Genomic DNA, 22,589 nt, shown 5'->3' on the forward strand with positions numbered 1-22,589 from the left:
TAAATGTCAAGAGTTATACAAAATAGGACACAGGAATACATGCAGGCACTGACACACATGCACTTAATTAACAGCATGGCATGCTAACCACAAGCACACTCTGTCAACCAAATTGTGGAAAAAAAATACATTAAACTAGAGGACCATATAATGGCCCTACATCGCTAACCTGAGTACTATCATTGCACACCACAACTACAAATAACAAGTTATGTACATGCGTTGATAGTAAAAAAAATCAGTAACATTGAATGGGAATTATTGCTACAAAAAAAAAAACAACAACAAGTAAATTCTTAATAAATAGGCCGACACCAAACATGGATAAAGTCCACAAGTCTTCTCCATCTTTGAACTTAATATCCTGCACTTATTTACTCAGTCCCACTTTTGAACTTTGTCCCTATAACCACAGGTGTTTGAAGCAGTCAATAAAATATATATGCAGGTTAGATCTCTGTACTTTTTCATGGTATATTAAGTGGACGGGATATTATATATTTATTGATACAGCTTCAAGCGCCTGTGCTATAACATCTTATTATGCTCGTTTGGAACAAAACTTAAATCTGTTCAAGCTATTAAGTTGACATTTCACACCCAGTTTAAAACATGACTCATGTTTAAATTGGTTTCCCGACCAGTTACGAGTTTCCGTGCGAGTCACTGGCAGTGTCAGTAGTTCTAACAAAGACAGTCCCAAGTTACCGGGAACTTTGCACAGTCTTTATTGTCACCTGTGTGCCAAGTTTATGGTTGGATAGGCCACTATCTTCTGCATGGTCTTATCTTCTAGTGGCATTCGGCCACTCACCAGAACTCAAGGTTACACCTGGAGGTCAAATGTCAATAGGGTTTTTCTTCCTGGCCAGCCCATTACTCTGTCACCCATCAAGAGATTTTTATATTTTTGGCACAAATGTTTCCAATAATGAGACAATGTGTCGTGCACAACGCCAAGAACAATGTCACATTTGGAGATCAAACGTCAATAATGTTTTTTTCCTGTCCGGCCCACTGTAGTAACTCTGTCATCAATGGATTCTTTTATTTTAGTACAAATGTTTCCCATAACGAGACGATGTGCTATACACAACACAAAGAATCCAGGTTTTACAAAACAAGGTTATAAATGATTTGACCAAACATTCAACCAGATATTATATATCAGTTACACCCGCCCGCTTAGCTCAATAGGGAGAGCGCAGATCTACGGATCTCGGGGTCGCGAGTTCGATTATGTTCTCTGTGCCGATTTGATAGAAGGCACTGTGAAATCATTCGTCCTTCACCTCTGATTTATGTGGGGAAGTTGGCAGTTACTTGCGGAGAACAAGTTTGTGCTGAATCCGGAACACTGGTTAGGTTAACTGACGACCGTTACAAAACTGAAATACTGTTGAAAGACGGCTTAAAACCCCAAAACAAACAAATGCAGCAGTATTGTGGCATGCACTTTTTAAAGAAAAATAATAAAATGTTGCTTAAATGTGACAGACTACATTAAATTAACAAAAAATGAAGAATTCAATCGTATCTTGCTCAGTTTTCTTCAAAACTGATGAAAAGTCCATTCATATGTTTAATGTTTAACATCTTACTTTTTACAAAACTTGCGAGAAAATGATCATTTAGCATTTATAGTTCCCACATTAATCATAAACACCCTAACAACCCCTGAGATACTGAAGACCGTAGATAATTTCTGTCTGTAATAAACAAAGCAGAGGTGACTGTAAATTTGCTACACATAGTCCAGTGTTAAGGAGGCTGGGATTAACCTATAGCTTAACACAAGGGCATGTTTGGAGACTCTCCCTAATTAGGGTGTGGTAACCTTTTTAAAGTGGAAGGTATGTGGGCAGGGTGGGTGGAAATGCTGATTAGTTCACAAGTATGCATCTTATGCATCAAGGAGAGCCTACATTGAACACAACGAAGATAAAGTAGACGCTAATTCAGTGACGTACTGTAAAATATGATTGTACGACACTGGATGTGCGTCTGAACTCAGAAAGATCTTCCTTTGATATATTCTAAGATACATGTTCTAGTTGTGGCCGAACTAGGGTCTGGTAAGCCGTGGTCTAAGGGGTACAGAGTTTACTTTCACACACGACACATCTGAGACTTACCGTACTCACTGGCTCTCGTGCATCTGCACACACATCAGTAATAATTCGTCTTCTTTAAAAAGCGGTCAGAATGTCAAGCCCCTCGCTGTCGTCGAAATTCACATCAGCTATATCACCGCCTACATCACAACTAGCTGCAGCATCAGGTAAAACTTAGTTTCTCTTGGACTGCTTCTTTCTAAGGTTGTTGCTGTTATGGTTTGTTTGCCTTTCCTTGGTTTTAAGTCGCTCCGACACTTCAAAAATGTCACTCTTGCTAGATTTTGGCATGTACGGAAATCCGGCGACTATGTTTTGATTGGCATAAAATTCAAGAGCGCTTGAAGATTTGTAAACTTTCAACTGATTGTGTAATTAATTAAAACAGAATATACATCACCATCATCGTCAACGGTTTCATATAGATTGTTTTGACGATACTTATATGAAATTAACGTTTAAAGTTTAATACATTTTAATGTGATGAAATGTATTTTTACCCATATAAGACCGGAAGTGGAAATGAAATATAACCTTTTAAATCTTGGTGACGTTAGTTACTGTGGCAGTGGCTCGCGCGGAAACTCGGAATACTTCGATATGAATGATACTCGGAGAGTAAAATATTTCAAGTCCCTTTTAAGACACTTGCATAGTTTAGTCTAGTCCTTCTATCCTATTGTTGCAAAGGAAGTACATACACTTCAACCCTGTTGTACAGAAACGTCAGCTGGTGGTGGTGTTGTACAGAAACTTAATTATTAGTGCAGGCTTTCAAGTGACCTTTGAAGAAAAAACTAGGAGAAAAGTAGAAGCCTCTGATATAAACAAAGTATAAGAAATGTAGGAATCTGATGATAAATAGTAGGAACTTATGAGAACAAACTTACCCCAAAATCTCGTACATTTACTCACAGTTACTTAGCAGGACACTTCAAATGAACTTAAATCACAATATATAAGGTCTGTCTATTTTCATGATGCTTTGAGGTCCCCACTGTACACAGCTGCCAACAACCTCTTATGCTTCAGTATCAAGGTCAGTATTTAACTCGTATCACGAACTGACAGCAGGTTTCTGCATGCACAAGAGGTCACCAGGAACATTTCAAAGGTCTCCTTATATTACGTAACAAAATTCATTATACAAATAGACCAACAACATTTGTTAACATATTTCTTCTTCTTTCATGAGATAATTCATTTTATTTATTTGGGTTTTACGGCGCACAAACACAGTATAGGTTATATGGCGCCAAACAGGACTACAAATTTTGGTTTCACATCTCATTTACATCGAAATAAAAACATGAGATATGGTATCAAAATTTGCATACCTGCCGGAATCACAGAGTTACAGTAAAACCAAGTGTTAAGACCCTATTATTCGCCTCTTATGATCATGCAAGAGTAAGGCAGTGGTTCCAATTATTTTCATACACACATCATCCCAGAACCACATGGGGCTCTTTAGATAAAAAAAGTAGGAATATTTATTTGGGTTTTACGGCACACCAACACAGTATAGGTTATATGGCGCCAAACAGGACTACAAATTTTGGTTCCACATCTCATTTACATCGAAATAAAAACATGAGGTATGGAATAGTAAGAGTTTTTTTTTCAAAATAAAGTAGGAAAAAAGAAGGAACAGACCTAAAAATTAGGAAAAGTAGGACTACTTGAAAGCCTGCTTAGTGTAGCCAGCCTTTCGTTCCTCCTTCAACAAATTATATAGATCATTTGGTGAATTTCAGGTCTTTTATGGCGGAGGGAGACAAGGTGTGTCTTTCTGGGTATTGTTTCAGGCATGGACAGACGAAGGCACCTGGTAAGAACCACCAACCTTTTGTTAGTCAACTTTACGGATCCTCTAACGAAAGAATTTTACACCCAAGGTCAGCGATCGAACCTACAGCAGTGAGGGGCAAGTGATTATAAGTCAGCGACCTTAACCACTCAGCAACATAAGTCCGTATTAAATGCTAATTTAACTATCACTGACCTTGTGTGGAAGTGTACCTGTACAAATTTTATGTTTTCCGGAATTAATACATCATGTATATCACAAACATGGAACAGGCATCTACGATAGAGAATGTACTTATTTACTGCAATAACGCAACTCTTTTAAAATTAAGGTTTTATTGTCAAAATAAATTATTGTGGACACTTTAAATATACACAGAAAAGTAAAACAAAGAAATGGAACCACACAAACTCGCTGTTAAATAACATATTTCTGCATCAAAAAATAACATGATATCTTGTATCTTCTTAAATGAGGACACCAAAAGTAAAATGATACATGAAAATCATCCTCCAAAGATTACCTATACATGACTGACCTATTTATGGAAATCTCTTCAAATGACCATTACCATGTTTAAATAGACTTTGCTAAACAAAATTCTGTTGTGTTACTATTATATGTATAATTCATGAAGCATTCTAACGTGGCTGGATTTGAATACCAATTAAAAAAAGGAAAAGGTCAAAAACTGCTTTTATGAGAAAAACAACGGTTGACGCATGAACCAGTAAAAGAGCATTATTAATTTATTATGTCAGTTATGATCTCAAACTGCCGCATGATGTCCATTCCATCACTACTTGGATAACAGAAGTCTAGCATAATTCTTATCAAAATATGTGATATTTATTATATTCCTGCACATCCGAACTAGATAAATTTAGACGATAAACAACATAAAGGTTTCTATTATTTGATAACTTGAACACAAAACACACAAGCTGATACATACTTATGGTCAAAGTCATAAACTATACAAACTATACAGAAACATCTTGCTTCTTGAAAAATGAGCTGCGCCACATGAGAAAACCAACATAGTGCGTTTGCGACCAGCCGCGCAGTCTGGTTAGGATCCATGCTGTTCGCTAACAGTTTCTCTAATTGCAATAGGCTTTGAAAGTGAACAGCATGGATCCTGACCAGACTGCACAGATGTGCAGGCTGGTTTGGATCCATGCTGGTCACAAACACACTATGTTGGTTTTCACATGGTTTGGCTCAAATAATCAAACATAAAATTTGGACCCACATTCATAACTTCAAATCATGGCAAGTGATCAAATATTCACACAATTTGATTAAAAATTGAAAAACAACAAAAACAAGAGCTGTCAAAGGAGACAGTGTGCTCCACTACTTCGATGCTGGAAATGGGCATATCTAGAAAACTCGCTGAAGAACTTAATGACTCCTATGTGGATGGTGATGTTGGACAACAATCAGTTGAGTCAAATTTTAGTTAACCCTTACGAAATGGTCAAAAAGCTGCGAACATGCCGCGAACGGCCGTGAACATGACGCGAACATACCTATTCGCAGGATATTCGCTGCTACCGCGATCATGTTGCGATTGGTTTGATACTAGTTTGCGGGATATTCGCAGGAAGACCAATGATCGCGGCATGTTCGCGAGAAGAACTCAGAAGATTATAATCTTTTGGTAAACTGTTACTGAAGAACTTTTATAAGAGCAGGTAATTGTAGATCAATTAATTTATAACATTATCTGTAAGGTCACAGTATGAGTCTGATAAGTTAATTACAACCAGATATTCTGGACATGTTTAAGAAGGAAATCTGTGTGCATTACAGAAAGTTTTCATAAGTGATTCTTAGAGGCTGATAGGAATATATACTTTTTTGTGGTAAGTCAGAAAATTTATGTTTAATTTCTATACTCATATATCTCAGTAAACATAAGGAATTTTGAAAATGAAATAGATATGCTTAACCTTTTGCAGAGCTGTATCAGATTATCTAAAAAGAAATATAAAACTAGCTTATTTTGACAATTTCTAAGCTTAATAAGTCTGATAATTAATATGTAAAACTATGACAGATTTGTAGTGATACATATAAATTATAAGCAGTGTGAAGAAAAACATTGGGATGAAATGAATACATGCACTCTGACACTGTTATTGAAATAAATTCAAACATATTTTATCATTAAAACTTTGTTTAAAATGCTCAAAATATGATAGGAAAAAGTTCAGACATTGACGATTTGAATTTGTTACAACCTCAGTGTTCAAGTTTATTCAGTTGATTTATATCCTTGATTCCTACTAATTTATTTGTTTTTGCACTTTTTCTGTACATGCTTTTTTGTATAAAATTTCTGTAGAGATGGTTTTCAGCTAGTTTGCGGGATGTTCGCAGCAACTAGTTCGCGGGATGTTCGCAGCAACTTGTTCATGGGAAGTTCACAGCTACTTGTTCGCGGAAAGTTCGCGGCAGCTTGTTCGCGGCAAAACTAATTTGCAGGTGAAAAGTGAACACCAGACGAACATCCCGCGAACAGTTATACCAATTGTATCAAAAGTGTTCACGGCATGTTTGCCGGATATTTGCGGCATGATCGCAGCAAGTGTTCACGGCAAACTATAATATTTCCGTAAGGGAACTGAGTAATAACAGAGATAGAGTGAAAGTGTATCAAAAATTAACTAACATTTATACTCGGTTATGATAAACAGTGTCATAATTGATGAAATATTCCTGCCAGAGTTGTGAAACTTATGTCATATGATGTTGGTGATGATGCAGAACAACTACTTCATGCCTGCATCAAACTCATTATGGAATGAAGGTGCATCTCAAATTAAACCTGAAATTCTAACTAAAAAGGGGACATAATTCATAATACATTTTAGCTGAATGTTAGGCCCTTGTATCATATGATATGGGTGATGTTGTGGAATAACTATTTCAAGTCTGAATAAAATTTATTCAGAAGTAACAGATTTACAGTGAAAATGCATCAAAATTAGCCAGAAATGCTAAGTAAAATGGACGCATAATTCACGAAATAATGATGTCAAAATTATAGACTTGGTGTCATGTGATGTGGGTGAAGTATAAATCAAATCCATTTTGTAATAACAAGAATAGAGTGAAAGAGCATCAAAACTTAAACCTAAAATTCTTAGTAGAAAGGTGGGATAATTCATGAAATATTGGTGCAAGAGTTATGGTCCTTGTGTCATATGACGTGTTTGATAATGCATTTATTTTAAGGTTGAAACAAGTCCATTCATTAATAGCTGAGATATAGTGAAAGTGCATCAAAATTAATCTGAAACTAGAGTTGCTTTTGAGAAAAACGCATGTCTCCCACAACTGCCTAATCATCTAAATAGCAAGTCAGACTTTATATACTGTTTTCTCACTACAAATATACCTTTGAAGAGTAAAAAGGCCGATTTTGGGTAATTCAAGGGCCTTAATTCTGGAGTGCCTCAGGCGATTTGGCTAGTTGATGAACCTGGCCAAGGAGTTATGGTCAAAAACATTTGGTTCAAGTTTGGTGAAGATCGGATGAGAAATGTTGGACTTAGAGCGCGAACAAGAGTAAAAAGACCGATTTTCGGTAATTCAATGGCCATAATTCCAAAGTGCCTGGGCCGATTTGGCTAGTTACCGAACTTGGCCGAGGACTTATGGTCAAACACATTTTGTTCAAGTTTGGTGATGATTGGATGAGAAATGTTCGACTTAGAGCACTGACAATAATAAAAAAGGCTGATTTTCGGTAATTCAAGGGCCATAACTCCGAAGTGCCTGGATTGATTTGGCTCATTATCGAACTTGCCCTACTAGAGTGCATGCACAGTCATCAAGCCAAAAGGACTCCTATACTACTCAGATTGCATGCACATTCCCGGAGCCAAAAGGACCCCTATACTACTCATGAGTAGTATAGGGGTCTTTTTGGCTTCATGAATGCGCCTAAAATCTGAGCGTTTTTCGGTAATTCAAGGGCCATAATTCCGAAGTGCCTGGGCCGATTTGGCTAGTTATCGAACTTGGCTGAGGACTTATTGGCACACACTTTTTGTTCAAGTTTGGTGAAGATCGGATGAGAAATGTTCGACTTAGAGTGCGGACAAGCTTTGTGACAGACAGACAGACACACACACAGACAGGAGTAAATCAATATGTCTCCCACACCACTGTGTGGTGTAAGACATAATTCTAAGTTGAGAGAGGGTTTAATTCATGTAATATTGGTGCTACAGTTATGGCCCTTGTGTCATACTGATGTAGGTGATAATCAGGAATAACTTTTTTCTGTTTGAAGCAAAGTCTATCAAGAAATAACGGTGATAGAGTAAGAGCATCAAAGCTTTAACAAAGGTATAGATACAGATACCAATGCCGGGTCAAGTAGGATAGCTCTCCTTAAATCTATACTTTGTATATTTGAGCTAAAACCAAGGCATGTCCGAGGAAACACCTCGCTCTACTATTTCAATGCTGAATAGAGAAAAAGAGCATATCTGAGGTGACTAGAGCTATCAGTGGAGTGATTAATGCGTCATACAATGTCGGTGATGATGAGGAACACTTGTTTTAAGTTTGAAGCAAATCTGTCAAGCAATAACAGAAACAGAGTGAAAAGGTATCAAAACTTCAATCAAGCATACAGTTGAGGATACCAACATCAACATCAACATAATTTTGAGCAGGAGAGCTCCCAATACACTTAATGTATTGTCAAGCTAAAAATGGAAAGACAAAATAATATAATTATGTTTATGAAAAATACTGGAACAAACTGTCACAAATCTGGTAAAATAATTCAAACAAGTTTAAAGAAGAATTTTAACACAGCTGAATGACACAGTGAGTTACTTCATCAAGACCAAGCAACATGAATGAGGTGATAGACACGCAAGATGATATTGGTATAGAAACCAAGCAACATAAAACCAGACTCAGGTTGAACGAGTCTGTTCATGAGAGGTAATGAAATGTACAACAACCATCATGCTCCCTTGTACTGGTTTAAGCAGAATTCTATTACAGTAAAATTGAATGTTCTCCATAATCCCAATGGTACAGAAAATATATCAAAAATAAGTCCTGGGAAAAAATTCAAAGACATATCAGCCGCTCCATGAGAAAATCAACATAGTGGTTTTGCAACCAGCATAGATCCATCCAGACCAGCCTGCGCATCAGCTCAGTCTGGTCAGGATCCAAGCTGTTCGCTAACAGTTTCTCTAATTGCAATAGGCTTTGAAAGTGAACAGCATGGATCATGACCAGACTGGTCTGGATCAATGCTGGTTGCAAAGCCACTATGTTGGTTTTCTCATGGCACAGCTCATATAAATTTGTTAAAAAAAGGAATCTTAAACACATCCACCATACAAGATATATAAAATATAAACCAGTTTATAGTCGGTTAGAAACAAATAATGCATTAAACATGAGCTATGAACAGCTACTGACCAACTCGAAACAAAGCAATAAACCAGTTAATGCTCAAATAGCTGAATAACCTTGGACAAAATGGTAAACAGGAAAGAAGTTTGTCCTTGGAGGTAACAGTGGATATACTGTTAACTTTTAGACAAAAATGTTAACCTTGGTCAGCTCTTGGTTGACATTACATTTATTGGGTTCATATTATTCACTATCACACTCAAATGCTCCCGATTGTTCAAATAATGTAAAACTACACTTCATCTGATATTTAAGTTGTCACCTCAGTATGAGATAACTGTTTCTGGTTCTTTATTTATTTCCAGTGACAGCAGTTTTACAGTGAGTCAGCAATACACAAAACATCAGTAGAACGTAGCAATATCACAGATTATAGAAAATCCAATGTAATCTGCCTTTGATTTGTCTTTAAATCGCTGGCAATTTAATATTTGAACAAAATGTCCCTGATACCTCATTCTTTTACATTCACTAAATTCTCACAACAGCAAATACACATTTTGTTATCCTAAAGTTGAGATACATCAACAGGCTGCTGGTGTGGAAAACTTCATAGAATATGTACACTTTTCTTCCTCAGAAACTTTGACTATTTTGTCCGTGAGGCCGCATATAAATGTAATCTGAAAGATACCAAAGACAGCATGTGGTAAACATTTATAAATATATGTAACAGCTATCAGGTCCAACCCTTACCATGACACGATTGGTTCTGGTCCTTTGGGACCAGTGAAGATCATGATCAGACTGCACATCCATGCAGTCTGATCATGATCTGCACTATTCGCTTTTCAGTCAGTAGCTTTCTGGTAATCACCCCTTTTAACAGCTAATGGTACTGTCCAAATTATAAGATTGACAATTACAAGTTCATTATAGAAATTTAGTGTGGTAAGGGCTAAATGTTTCTCTACTGACAAAATAGGCAAACAGTCAGGATCCATGCTGTTCGCTAACCATTTCTTTAATTGCAATAGACTTTGAAAGTGAACAGTATGGATCCTGACCAGACTGCGCGGATGCGCAGGCTGGTCTGGATCCATGCTGGTCGCAAAGCCACTATATTGGTTTTCTCATGGCGCGGCTCAAATAAAAACTACAATGTTGTAATACTGCAAGTACCATGAAAGCATTAGATGTTGTCACTTGTGGGAAGGAAATTCTTTGGTTTGGTCCAAAGCAGTTATAGATGAATTTACACTTGACCCTTTCCTTAGTAATGGAAGTAAAATTTGGTGCATGTGCACTCTACGTAGGGCAAAAAGACATGTGAGCCTGTATCATAATATCATGAGTATATGAATTCAAATTTTGGATATTTAATTAATGGACGTTTTACTTAATCTTTGGGCTTTAATTTTGTGGACTAGGTCCACCAAAAAATTTATGAAAATTATATCTTAATGAATTTGATAAATTGCTTACATGTAACAATTAATTCTGTCTTCAGTAGTTCTGTTTGAATGAAAAATTACAACTGCAGTTTTTGGGGACAAGTCCAGGAAAACATTATAATGATAAAAACATGCCAATCAAGGCAGTATATCACATCAAGTCTGACTCAATATCACACATCAAGGGTAATGTAATTTTGAAAATCTGTTTCCTATCCATATTTGGAAGTGTTAGGAAAGTTTAGAATTAACTAGATGTTTTACAGATACAAACTTGCACAATTTCATATCCAACAATATTTGTAAAATGAACGTGGATCGCATATCAAAATAAGTGCAAAAAGCAGGAGAAAAATCAAGCTAAACTAATTGATGTTTTAAAAAACAAACAATTTTTTGTTTTGGGTTTAACGCCGTTTTTCAACATTATTTCAGTCATGTAACAGCGGGCAGTTAACCTAACCAGTGTTCCTGGATTCTGTACCAGTACAAACCTGTTTTCTGCAAGTAACTGCCAACTTCCTCACATGAATCAGAGGTGGAGGACTAATGTTTCCAGACACAATGTCATTTATCAAATAGTCACAGCGAACATATGCCCCGCCCGAGGACTGAACTCACGACCCCGCGATCCATAGACCTGGAACACTCTTACCTACTGAGCTAAGCAGGCGGGTACTGTTTTAACAAAATAGCCATTAAATAACATGAAACTTAGTCCCATTGCCCATAGAAATAGAGAGACAAAACCTCAATGAAAAGTCGTTTATTCTCATACCACATTTAAAACTGGTCTATGTATTTTCTTTTGAGAATTATAGTTATATTGTTTGTGTTTTCGTTTGTTGTTAGGTTTAACATCACACATACACAATCATAGGTCATATGGTGACCAAAAGAGGAACAGGACCTTAGGTGCCACTCCAGGCATTATTGCAGGTATCAGTGGGGCACCTGGGTAGAACCACTGACCTTCCGTAAGCCAGATGGATGGCTTCCTCACATGAAAGACTTCTACACCCTAAGCGAGGACTTGAACCAACAGTCATGAGAGGAAAATGTCCTGAACCACTCAACACACCGACCCTTTAATATTATTCTGTAAATATTTGAAAAGCTTACCACAGTATTTCTATGTTTACCCATAGGACACCTAGATGCGTCCCCCTTGTCCATCTTCAACACAAAATGACCAGGTAATCTTATTTTCCATACGGGCGTTTTTCCTGTAATACCATAAACATGACAACTATCAATTCTACTCTCTATGTATCCTCTTTCCATGATACATTTAATATAACTCTTTAATTGAATATGTCTTTAGTGTCTCAAATAGTTTGACTGACTAATTCAAAAATGGGGTCAGCTAGAGTTATGGTTCTTTGACAATGCACTTCCTCTCACTGACCTCTATCAATATGTAAAGTATCAAGTCAGTCTCTTTCATAGTTTTGGACTTAGGCTCCGGACAAGCTTTTCACAAAAAGGGAGGTAATTAAAAATGGGACCACCTAGAGTTCCTTATCACTGCACTTCCTCTCAATGAGCTCTATCAGTGTGATAAGTTATAAGTTAGTACCTTCAATACTTTTGGAGTTATGCTCAGACAAGAAGTGTGATGGATGGACAGACGGACAGACAAAATAGTGACTATATGCTTTCCCCTTTGGACAGCATAAGGAGGATAAAATGCTAGAATCTTTAAAGGTAAGAAAAAATTGCTTGTGGAAAACCCAGAATAACAAAGTTAAATAGAAGAACTGACAGTGTGATTAATTTTCTGTCTAAATCATGGAGCAAAGCCACTATTAAGTGTAAGACATGTCTATCTCACCCTAAAATGCAATCTGGTTCTTTCATTTAAGAGTTGCACATAAATTACATAAAATTACAAGCAAAATCAATTATTTCTTTTAAATTAATTAAATAGACTTCTGCAATATGTATAAAGATACCCCTCTGGCTATACTTGTAAAATTTACAGCTGGAAAATCAAATTTCATAAAAGTTAGACAATCAGGTTTCAACATATATTGTTAAAAATAGCACTTAAAGTGTTGTTATTTCTATCTCATCTGACAGACTTTGTTTTCAGTTAGTTATAAACAAAATGCTACACTCAAAAAGCAAAATTATCTGTCTTTTAAAATTACCCTATTGTGAAAAATGTCTGTTTCTCATAAATTTTGCAGGTGAAATCAAAGTATATTTGTAAGATGTCTACAATGAATGCCAATGAAAACTTTAAAGAAAAAGCCAGAACAAAATGGGCAGGAACACAAATCATAGCAAAAATGTAATGAAAATTTACTAACCCAGATCTATTGCTGCTGAGGGGAATGCCTGTTGACTAACAGATTTGAATGGACACAGTTTGTACTTGTATTCATGAGCGTCATATTCATAGCACTCTGTTGACAGTTTATAGAACACACCTTGTGGTCCATATTGCTGAAGAAAAAATATAAAGTCTGTGAGCATTTTATAGAACACACCTTGTGGTCCATATTGCTGAAGGAAAATGTAACTTCTGTGAACATTTTGTAGGACACATATTCTTGTCCATATTGCTGAAAGAAAACTATAAGTTCTGTGAACATTTAACAGATCACACCTTGTAGTCCATATTAAATTGCTGAAAAAAACTTTCTGAACACTTTTTAGAGTGCATCTGGTAGTTCATATTTCTGAATGTAAGGTTTAACTTCTGTGAGCAGTTCATAGAGTGTATCTTTTGGCAAATGTTGCTATAAGAGATCAATCTTCATAGCATGGTTTATAGATAACACCTAGTGGTCCATACTGCTGCAAGAACAATACAAATTTGGTAGACAGTCCATAGCTCACATTGCCACAAGAGTAATTTATGTGAACAGTTGATAAAAACACTGTGTGGCACATAATTTGCAAGAATAATGTTACTTTTGTGGAAAGTTTCTAGAAGACACACTGTGACACGTACATATTGCTGCAAGAATAATATAACTTTGAGTGTGGGAGGAGGGGACATGCTAGAAAACACCCTATTGCTTTAAGAAAAAATAATGTTTGGTGAACAGTTCACAGAAGTGACAGAACATACCCTTTATCAGATATCTTAAAAATATAATTTTCTGAGTACTTCAACAGTGCTAAGAGAAAGCCTGTAAGAGCCCGCCTCTGACCAATTTACTTCACACATCAGTTGTAACATATTAAAAACCATATATATAACAGCAAATCTTGCCAGAAAAAAAGGCATGTGTCTACCTTTTTGGCCTGAACTGAAGAAAGGACAAATAAAGTTTAAAGAATATCAAATAACAGTTACAGATGTTATTTCTGCTAGTCCCAATATATGTATTTAAAACAAACATTAATTTAGCTATCTGCTGGGTCAACAAAAGCTGAGCAAATTCATACCTCAGACTTTGAGATTCTACGACCCTTTTCTATATATGCTAGTTTCAGCTTCTTCCCAAGTGCTCGTATTTTGTCATCTTCTTCGCTCAGTTTCAGGACAGCCTGACAATCATCTTTACAAGGTGCATGCTGTAAACTGCTCTTCATCCTCTTGTCTGTGAAATAAGACAGATTCATTGTACTAAGATAAGCACAGTGTTAGAAACATAGATATACATGTACTTACTTGCTCATGAGAAAAGTTGAAAATTAGCAAACGCTGATTACACTGCTCTATAACATTAAATCTTATGCAAGTGAAAATCTGTTGATAAATGAACACTTTAGAGTTGAATGTCTAGTATATCTGAGAGATTCTCAAATGTGTATGACTTCAAAGAATTTGTATGTAATACTTAAATGGGGCAAACTGGGGTCAATATGGGCAAGTTAACATTAAGTTAACTCTGGGAACACTGTTATTCAATGTTTATGATCTTTGCAGACTTACCCTCTGTTAACATTGTGACTGTGTTTATCACAACCAACTACACGTAAGGTTAGCCTTACTCATTTGGCTTATCGGGATAACTTGTTTTATGATCCGAAATTTTATTGTTGTCATCCCTCTAACGTGACAGTGACAGTCAAAAGTTATCACCCTGTCCCAAAACATCCTATTATCTGGACTAATGTAAGATGTACTCCTCTGATAACACTGACACTCTGTGTTTATCACAAACAACTACAAAAAATGTATCCTGTAAAACTGCCCCTAAGGTCATTGATATTTTTGTATGTTATACAGAACAACTTATCTGTTGTGTCCCTAAAAACTACAATATTATACCTTTATCACCAGCAACTCATGTGTAAAAGAAAACCTGAGAAACTGACACTATTTGTTTATCACCAGCAACTCATGTGTAAAAGAAAACCTGAGAAACTGACACTATATGTTTATCACCAGCAACTCATGTGTAAAAGAAAACCTGAGAAACTGACACTATATGTTTATCACCAGCAACTCATGTGTAAAAGAAAACCTGAGAAACTGACACTATATGTTTATCACCAGCAACTCATGTGTAAAAGAAAACCTGAGAAACTGACACTATATGTTTATCACCAGCAACTCATGTGTAAAAGAAAACCTGAGAAACTGACACTATATGTTTATCACCAGCAACTATCTGCAACAGGTAACCTGAGAACACTGATACATACTATATGTTTATCACCAGCAACTTGTTTGTAATAGGTTATACCTGAGAGCACTGACATTTATATGTTTATCATCAGTAACTTATCTGTAATAGGTGTACCTGAGATCACTCATACTATTATATGTTTATCACCAGAAACCTATCTGTAATAGGTTATACCTGAGAACACTGATACTGTATGTTTATCACCCATAGATTACCTGTCAGATGAACCCCTGAGAACACTGATACTGTATGTTTATCAACCATGAATTACCTGTCAGGTGAACCCCTGAGAATACTGATACTGTATGTTTATCACCCATAGATTACCTGTCAGGTGAACCCCTGAGAAAACTGATACTGTATGTTTATCAACCATAGATTACCTGTCAGGTGAACCCCTGAGAATACTGATATGCCTCCCCATTCATCACTACCATCACAGCAGTCACATACACCATCATTGACCCTTGACCCTAGTATATGCTGTGGTTCTATATCTGGGTTTTGAAATGTACAGTAAAACCTAAAATAAACAAATGTAACAATATAATGTTGGCATATTTACAACTGTTAGGTACATAGTTAAGACCTAAGGAAGAAATCTAGCAGCAGTAAACCATCAGACTAATAAGCTTTGATAATGTGGCAGTTGAGTCCAATAAGTCCAGGGGTGTTCAAAGATAATCCATCACAGATCTATTGTAAAGAAATTATTGGATTTACCTGTATTGAAAAATAAACGGTGTCGATTGTATTGAGGTCAACTGCCACATTATCAAAGTTTATTAGTATCTTACTAACTTATCCAGCTAATGTTTACAAATAAAGCTGCAGTTAACCACTCTTAATAATGTTAATTTTTGAAAATTATCTGACTATCTTGTCAGGCAAATCTATAAAATAACCATTTGACTGATTTGTAAGCACAGAACATAACCAAGTAGAATTACAGGTTTTTGACTGAGTCTGTTGATGAGTGGTAATCATAATGCAAGGTAATGCACCATTCACACCTTCTTGCACCAGCTTAAGAGGAAAAGTATTTTTCCTTTTTAGTGACCATTGTACATATACTGTTTTTATTTAAAGCTCTAGGAATTCTTGGAAATGTCTGTGGTTCTAATGTCCACTGAAGACAATAAGTAAGTACTACATGTATACCTTGATTCTGGGCAAGCTGAGGTCCCAGGTTCATCACTACCATCATCACAGTCACAGTAATCATCATTAACTGAGGAGAACGGTATCACCTTCTGTAAAATATATGTCAGTGCCATTGGAATACAACAAAACTTTGAAATACAACTTTTTCAGGAAACACAAAAAAACTTTTTTTTTTTAACTGGCATAATGTGGCTGCCACATTTTTGTTGTGAAACTAAAATATGCCTATTTCTTGTTATACCCTATTTTCAATATATTGTTTTCTCAAATATTTGCCAAAGGTCTGAATACTGATTAACACAGAAGAAAATATCATTGAATCCATTCTTTATGATTACTTCCCTTTATGGCCCTAACCATATTAGTTCATGTGCAATGATGCAAGTTGTGATTTTCTAACCATGTAATTTTGCATAACATCTCTTCCGATAACTGCTTCATCTGTTTTTAACATAAAATTAAAAGCCTTATGGAACTATTTAATGATCCAGAAATACACATAAAGCAAATAAAATGAATATTTGAAATAACATTAAAGAAATATTTATCTGTGCACATTTTCCCACTGAGCATACATCTTTTTCAACCATCAATAGCTTGGAACAATTACAGTTCCTATTTCTTGCCTTTGCAACAGGATACCTTATTACAATATTTTGATATTATTGCTATCTTATGGTATTATATGTAAAATATTACAAAAATATATACTCCTTATTTGCACTCTTGTCACACTGACGTTGGCGTCCTTACTGACGTAACATAGCTTGCATTGTACACTGTCATTTCTGATGAGTGCATAAAAGTCAAAACCAGTCTTGGCAATTTCTAATATGGCATTAGACACTGAAATATTTCATTATTTGAAAATGTCAGGAAGACAATTTCTGGCTAAGATGATAAAAATTGAATTACAGATTTAATTTTTCTATAATATCTAACACATGTTGTTTAACAGATAGTAATACTAACCTTTGACTGAACACACTGAAAATTTCCACTCGAATCAGCTTTATAGGTCTCAACTTGTGATATGTGAGTGCCTCTTACAAGTTCTAGAATTTCATTCTTATTTCTATGCTTGTCTTCCAGTTTATCAACTTTGTCTTTTTGTTTATCTTTTACATAAACAACATTAGACTCTGGTGGAAACTCATCTAAAACCTTTGCACTCTGTTTAGACTGATACTTTGAATCATGTCTACTTGTAAAATTGAGTACTTTGAATGAGAGTAGTTGGAAGCATAAGAATATAGTTCCAGTCACTGCAACCAGTGATAGAATTCTGTACTTCCTTCTTACAAGGTGCAGGTTCATTGTTTACTGTTTACTGTAGAACTTTCGTCATTGCTGAAATCAGAAATCAAACCATTTACATAACATAACTAGAAATTGTGTCCATCCTCTATTATGTCTTTAATTATAGCAAAAAACTATCAAAGGGCCATAACTGCAGTAAAAATATTCGCAGAAAAAATCCTTCCTTTATGGTCATCTGCACATCAAGCTTGTTCATCTCTGTGCAAGTTTGAAGCAAATCAGGATAACAGTGTTGGAGGGACAGACATATGGCAAGTATGGATGGATGGACGTAATGACAGCAGCAACGCTACATGCCCCCTAGATAAATGTATGGGGGGCATAAAAAAATGTCTAATGGTATAAATGATGTAAACACAGAAGCATTTAATTCATCATGTGTTCAGTTTTGTTTTTTCTTGTACCAGAACGAAACACTGGATTTATGTGTTAAATGTCTTTTTTTCCAAATAATGTTTTCTGCATGTATAATGTAGTTATTACCTCATGTTCTTTTCTTTCCTTGCTCTCACAAGTCCCATTTACATCACCAATTAAGTAAATGCAAAAATGTTGCATTGTGCTCTTTACTCAATGTAACTCCCTTTACAGAACTTACTTGACACACAGCAGAAAGGAATTTCCTTAAATTTTGATAAATGCCATTGAATTGACAAAAATGGTGTGCAAGTGATGGTGGAATAGGCAAAATTTATTAATTGGTTTCCTATGTTTAAATTTTTCTACAAAATAAAAAATGACGAGTGCATTGCCGTATAATCAATAAATGAGAAAATAGCTGTTCAATTTCCATTCCTGAAAGCCACAATTTTTGGGACAATAGTTTTCTATGGACTTCAGTAATACATGTTCATAAACATGTGAAAATTTCCTGCCTAATGTCAAATGATACATTTGTACATAGAGAGTGCTGCTTCGTGATTAGCTCATTGTCAATCATCATGTGTTCATTGACATTGATTGGTGTCAGTCATTGCCATGACCTTTTGGTCAAAAGAAGATTGACAACAATATCTGTGCTCCAATTTCGAAATTTTAATATAAACTTCTTATTTTGCTTGCTCCCCAAACAAAAATTTTTCCTAATAAACACTATCAAAACACCTTAACATACCTGTCAAGACACGCATTGCGCGTGTGTCACACGCATTTTGGTCCTAGATCACGCTCACATACCTACTTTTCAAGGTCACATGCATTTTAAAGCAATAAAGCAATCAACTGTTTTTTTTCGTAGAAAATTACTAAAGCAAACATGCGAGGCGACGTTGACACGGTGTTTTCATACCGTATAATACAGCTTTTACATTCACCGGTGCAACGTGTTATTTCTACCGCATGAATAAATGTCATAAAAAGTAAACATGGAGGGAGACTATTCAAAACCATATCTATTTTGTGTTAAAAATCTAAATTTTCCATGTGAGGGCGTTTCCAGCTTTTAGGGATCATCGCCCTCCAGACCCCCACGAGGGACAACCTTCCCTTTGAACCCCGATCACACTCGTGGCCTTAGTGGAGCCTTGACAGCTATGCCTTAAAAACATTGTCAAAACAGGCTTTTTTGTTGTTGTTTGTTAGTGCGTTCCATTAGCAACACATTGAAACAATCAAGAAATGCTTGTAATGGATCGCTCACGGAACATGTTCCATTAAATGGAATGTGATTTTGAAGCCAGTTATTAACTTTATTGAGTCATTCAGAAGGCTTTTACCTCTTTTATCTGGAAACATATTTAATCCCTGCAATTTACAATTCACAGCATATCTTCTAGTTGTCATTGTTATCTTCTAGTTGCCATTGTTATGTTATGTATAATCACATCTTAGGAATAATATAAAGGGACATAAATTAGAGCATTTTGTAGGTAGTAAGAATAGAGGATGGACAGGATGGATTATTGAAGAGGAACGGGTGGTTGTTATTTCATTCATTTTCTATGATTTACAAATAAAGGTGTTTTCTTAATACATACAATTCAGTATAAATAAATGCATGTTTTCATATTCTGATTTTTAAAGATTTCAATAAAATAATTAAGTGCATGTATGATAGATTTAAATTCCAAGATTTTATTTGATATAATATAATACTATTATTAGTTTTCAAAATGCTAAATCAAATGGCATACTTACTATACAATATGTGAAAACTAGCTAATGTATGTTTCTCTTTGTCTATCCATATTTGATAAAGATTGAATTTTTGTTAGCTGCATGATTTATCAAATGATTTGTCTAGACCTGAATCACTGTGATCATGAAAATTTTGAATGATTGCTAATTTTGTGTCATGTCATGCATAATGTTATAAACATTATTGTGAAAATGCTTTAATACTTAAAATTTACACGTGATCCATTATGCAATCCGTTAAGCGATCTATTATGCGCTCCTTTTAGCATGTTGTTAAACAACACATTTATGTTAATTAGCGATCCATTAGCTCATTAGCATGTGAAATTTGAACATGTTTTTCATGGTGTTTATTGAACTATTAACAACTCGCTTGCAGAACATGGTTTTGGTGGCGTTTATTGACAGTGTTTATTGGGTCTTTGTTTGTTTGTTTGGGTCATTGTACACAAAAAGAGTGACCATTACTCTGCTTGAATCCTTTTTATAATTCTTCCCCGGCCTTTAGTGTAAGTGTCAGAGTAAATACTTTGCACCAGAGAGAGAATCATCACAGATATTTTATAGGTCGAAGATAGTTTTTTAAGTTTTTTTCCACATGTTTCAAGGCCAAAACATGTCTTTTTACTAAAAAATATAAATATAACGTACCTGCATAGTATCTTGCTATCTGCAGATATTTTCCGCATGCCTGCGGCCAGAAACTAAGTTGACAGCAACAATTGTCATGGGCGCAGACATTTTGTTTGGAGACACGTAGGTCACATGATCGGTAAAATCAGTTAAAAGCCGTGCCTACCGGTATGCTATCACGGACCCGGCACATTTTATAGCTTGATACAGCAAACATTTCAGAATGGTCTGCAGTAGCAAAGAAGTTATTTTTATAGCTATTTGGCAGCAGTCAGAAGGATTACTTTTTAAAAATACTCACATAGATTCATCAGATTATTTTTCTAGACAGGCACTTGTCATACGGTATTTAAATAGTTCAACAGATGTGTTAATTGCTTTTTACTTGCATATACTCTTTCTTAACATTAATCTCCACATTATTATTTTATCTTATCTGTCAATCAAACAGAAGAAAATTGTTAGAGGTTTGTTTTCCCTGTACAGCCCATGTGAAAAATTCCACTATAGGTCTCTATAACAACAACTACTGATGAGGAAGATCTTGTTACCACGTACACCTTCTCCTGTTTAAGGTGAGGTAAAGGAGTAGGAAAAATCAGATTATGAAATGAGCTTATACAATTACTGTGATAAAAAATGGCTTTAAAAACACAAGAAATGTTTCATGGAGATCAAATTATAATATGATTTTTTTCATGAAATATATAGCAAAATCTTGACACGGGCACTATCCCAGCTGACTGGACCAAGGCCAATGTCACTCCTTTATTTAAGAAGGGTGACAAAAGCAATCCTGCAAATTACCAGCCTATATCCCTAACTTGCATCCTTTGTAAATTACTGGAACATATCATAGCCTCTAATATTACCAAGCATTTCCAGGTTAACAATGTCCTGTATGACCTACAGCATGGGTTCAGAGAAAAAAGGTCATGTGAAACGCAGTTACTCGAACTTGTAGAAGATCTATCCCGAAACTTAATTCAAGGCCACCAGACGGACCTGATCCTTCTGGACTTCTCTAAAGCATTTGACAAGGTTAACCATCTAAACTTCATCAAGATGGCGTTCAGGGCACCACGTTGCAATGGGTCAAGTCTTTTTTGATTGGCAGGCGCCAGTCTGTCCTTGTGAATGGTGAAACATCAGAAGAAGTTCCAGTAACGTCCGGAGTCCCACAGGGCTCCGTCCTAGGCCCCCTTCTATTCTTACTCTACATTAATGACCTGCCTGAAAATCTAATTTAACAGGTTCGGTTATTCGTAGATGACACTGCTGTCTACTTAACTGTAAATAGTTCTGCCCAAGAAAACATCCTCCAGCAAAACTTAAATAGGTTACAGATATGGGAAAGTAAGTGGGACATGGAGTTCAACCCCTCAAAATGCACTGTTATGAACATAACAAGGTCAAAAAACCCTTTTAAATCAAAGTACACACTCCATGGCCAAGTCTTGGAAACAGTTCCTGATGCAAAGTACCTTGCGGTCACTATATCCTCAGATCTAAATTGGAATAAACACATCAATTTAGTCACGTCCAAAGTTACCCGAACACTAAATTTCATTGAACGAAACATCCCATGCAAGAACCCAAAAGTTTGAGAAGTAGCTTATAAATCAGAATATGCTAGCTGTGTTTGGAACCCTTACACCCAACAAAACATCCACCAGATCGAAATGATTCAGCGGAGGGCAGCGCGATGGGTAAATCATGACTACCGGTACACCCCTTACAGCAGTGTCACAAACATGCTAGGTCAGCTGAGATGGCGTACCCTTGAAGATAGGAGATCTGATTCATGCCTACTTATGTTCTACAAGATAGTGAATGGTTTGGTTGCTGTGCCACTCCCCCCCACCCCCCCTATGTCAGCCCCCCATCCCGTCTAACAAGACATATGCATCCCCACTCTTATACTCAGATCCTCACTCCCTGTAATTACTATAAGTACTCTTTCTTC

General features: G+C 36.0%; 1 protein-coding gene across 1 annotated transcript; it reads right to left on the reverse strand.

Annotated features, from left to right (window-relative positions):
• Nucleotides 1-9,278: 9,278 nt before the first annotated feature.
• LOC123541026 (glucosidase 2 subunit beta-like) lies at nt 9,279-20,772 on the reverse strand. Its single transcript, XM_045326370.2, has 8 exons — nt 20,642-20,772; nt 17,507-17,884; nt 16,532-16,623; nt 15,754-15,893; nt 14,181-14,335; nt 13,094-13,229; nt 11,901-12,004; nt 9,279-10,007 (listed from the first exon to the last, which is right to left on the reverse strand). The coding sequence occupies exons 2-8, from the start codon at nt 17,849-17,851 to the stop codon at nt 9,909-9,911; spliced, it is 1,071 nt and encodes a 356-aa protein (XP_045182305.2). The 5' UTR covers nt 17,852-17,884; nt 20,642-20,772; the 3' UTR covers nt 9,279-9,908.
• Nucleotides 20,773-22,589: the final 1,817 nt, after the last annotated feature.

Source organism: Mercenaria mercenaria, chromosome 16 (assembly GCF_021730395.1).
Source record: "Mercenaria mercenaria strain notata chromosome 16, MADL_Memer_1, whole genome shotgun sequence".
In the NCBI taxonomy this organism is placed as follows: domain Eukaryota; kingdom Metazoa; phylum Mollusca; class Bivalvia; order Venerida; family Veneridae; genus Mercenaria; species Mercenaria mercenaria.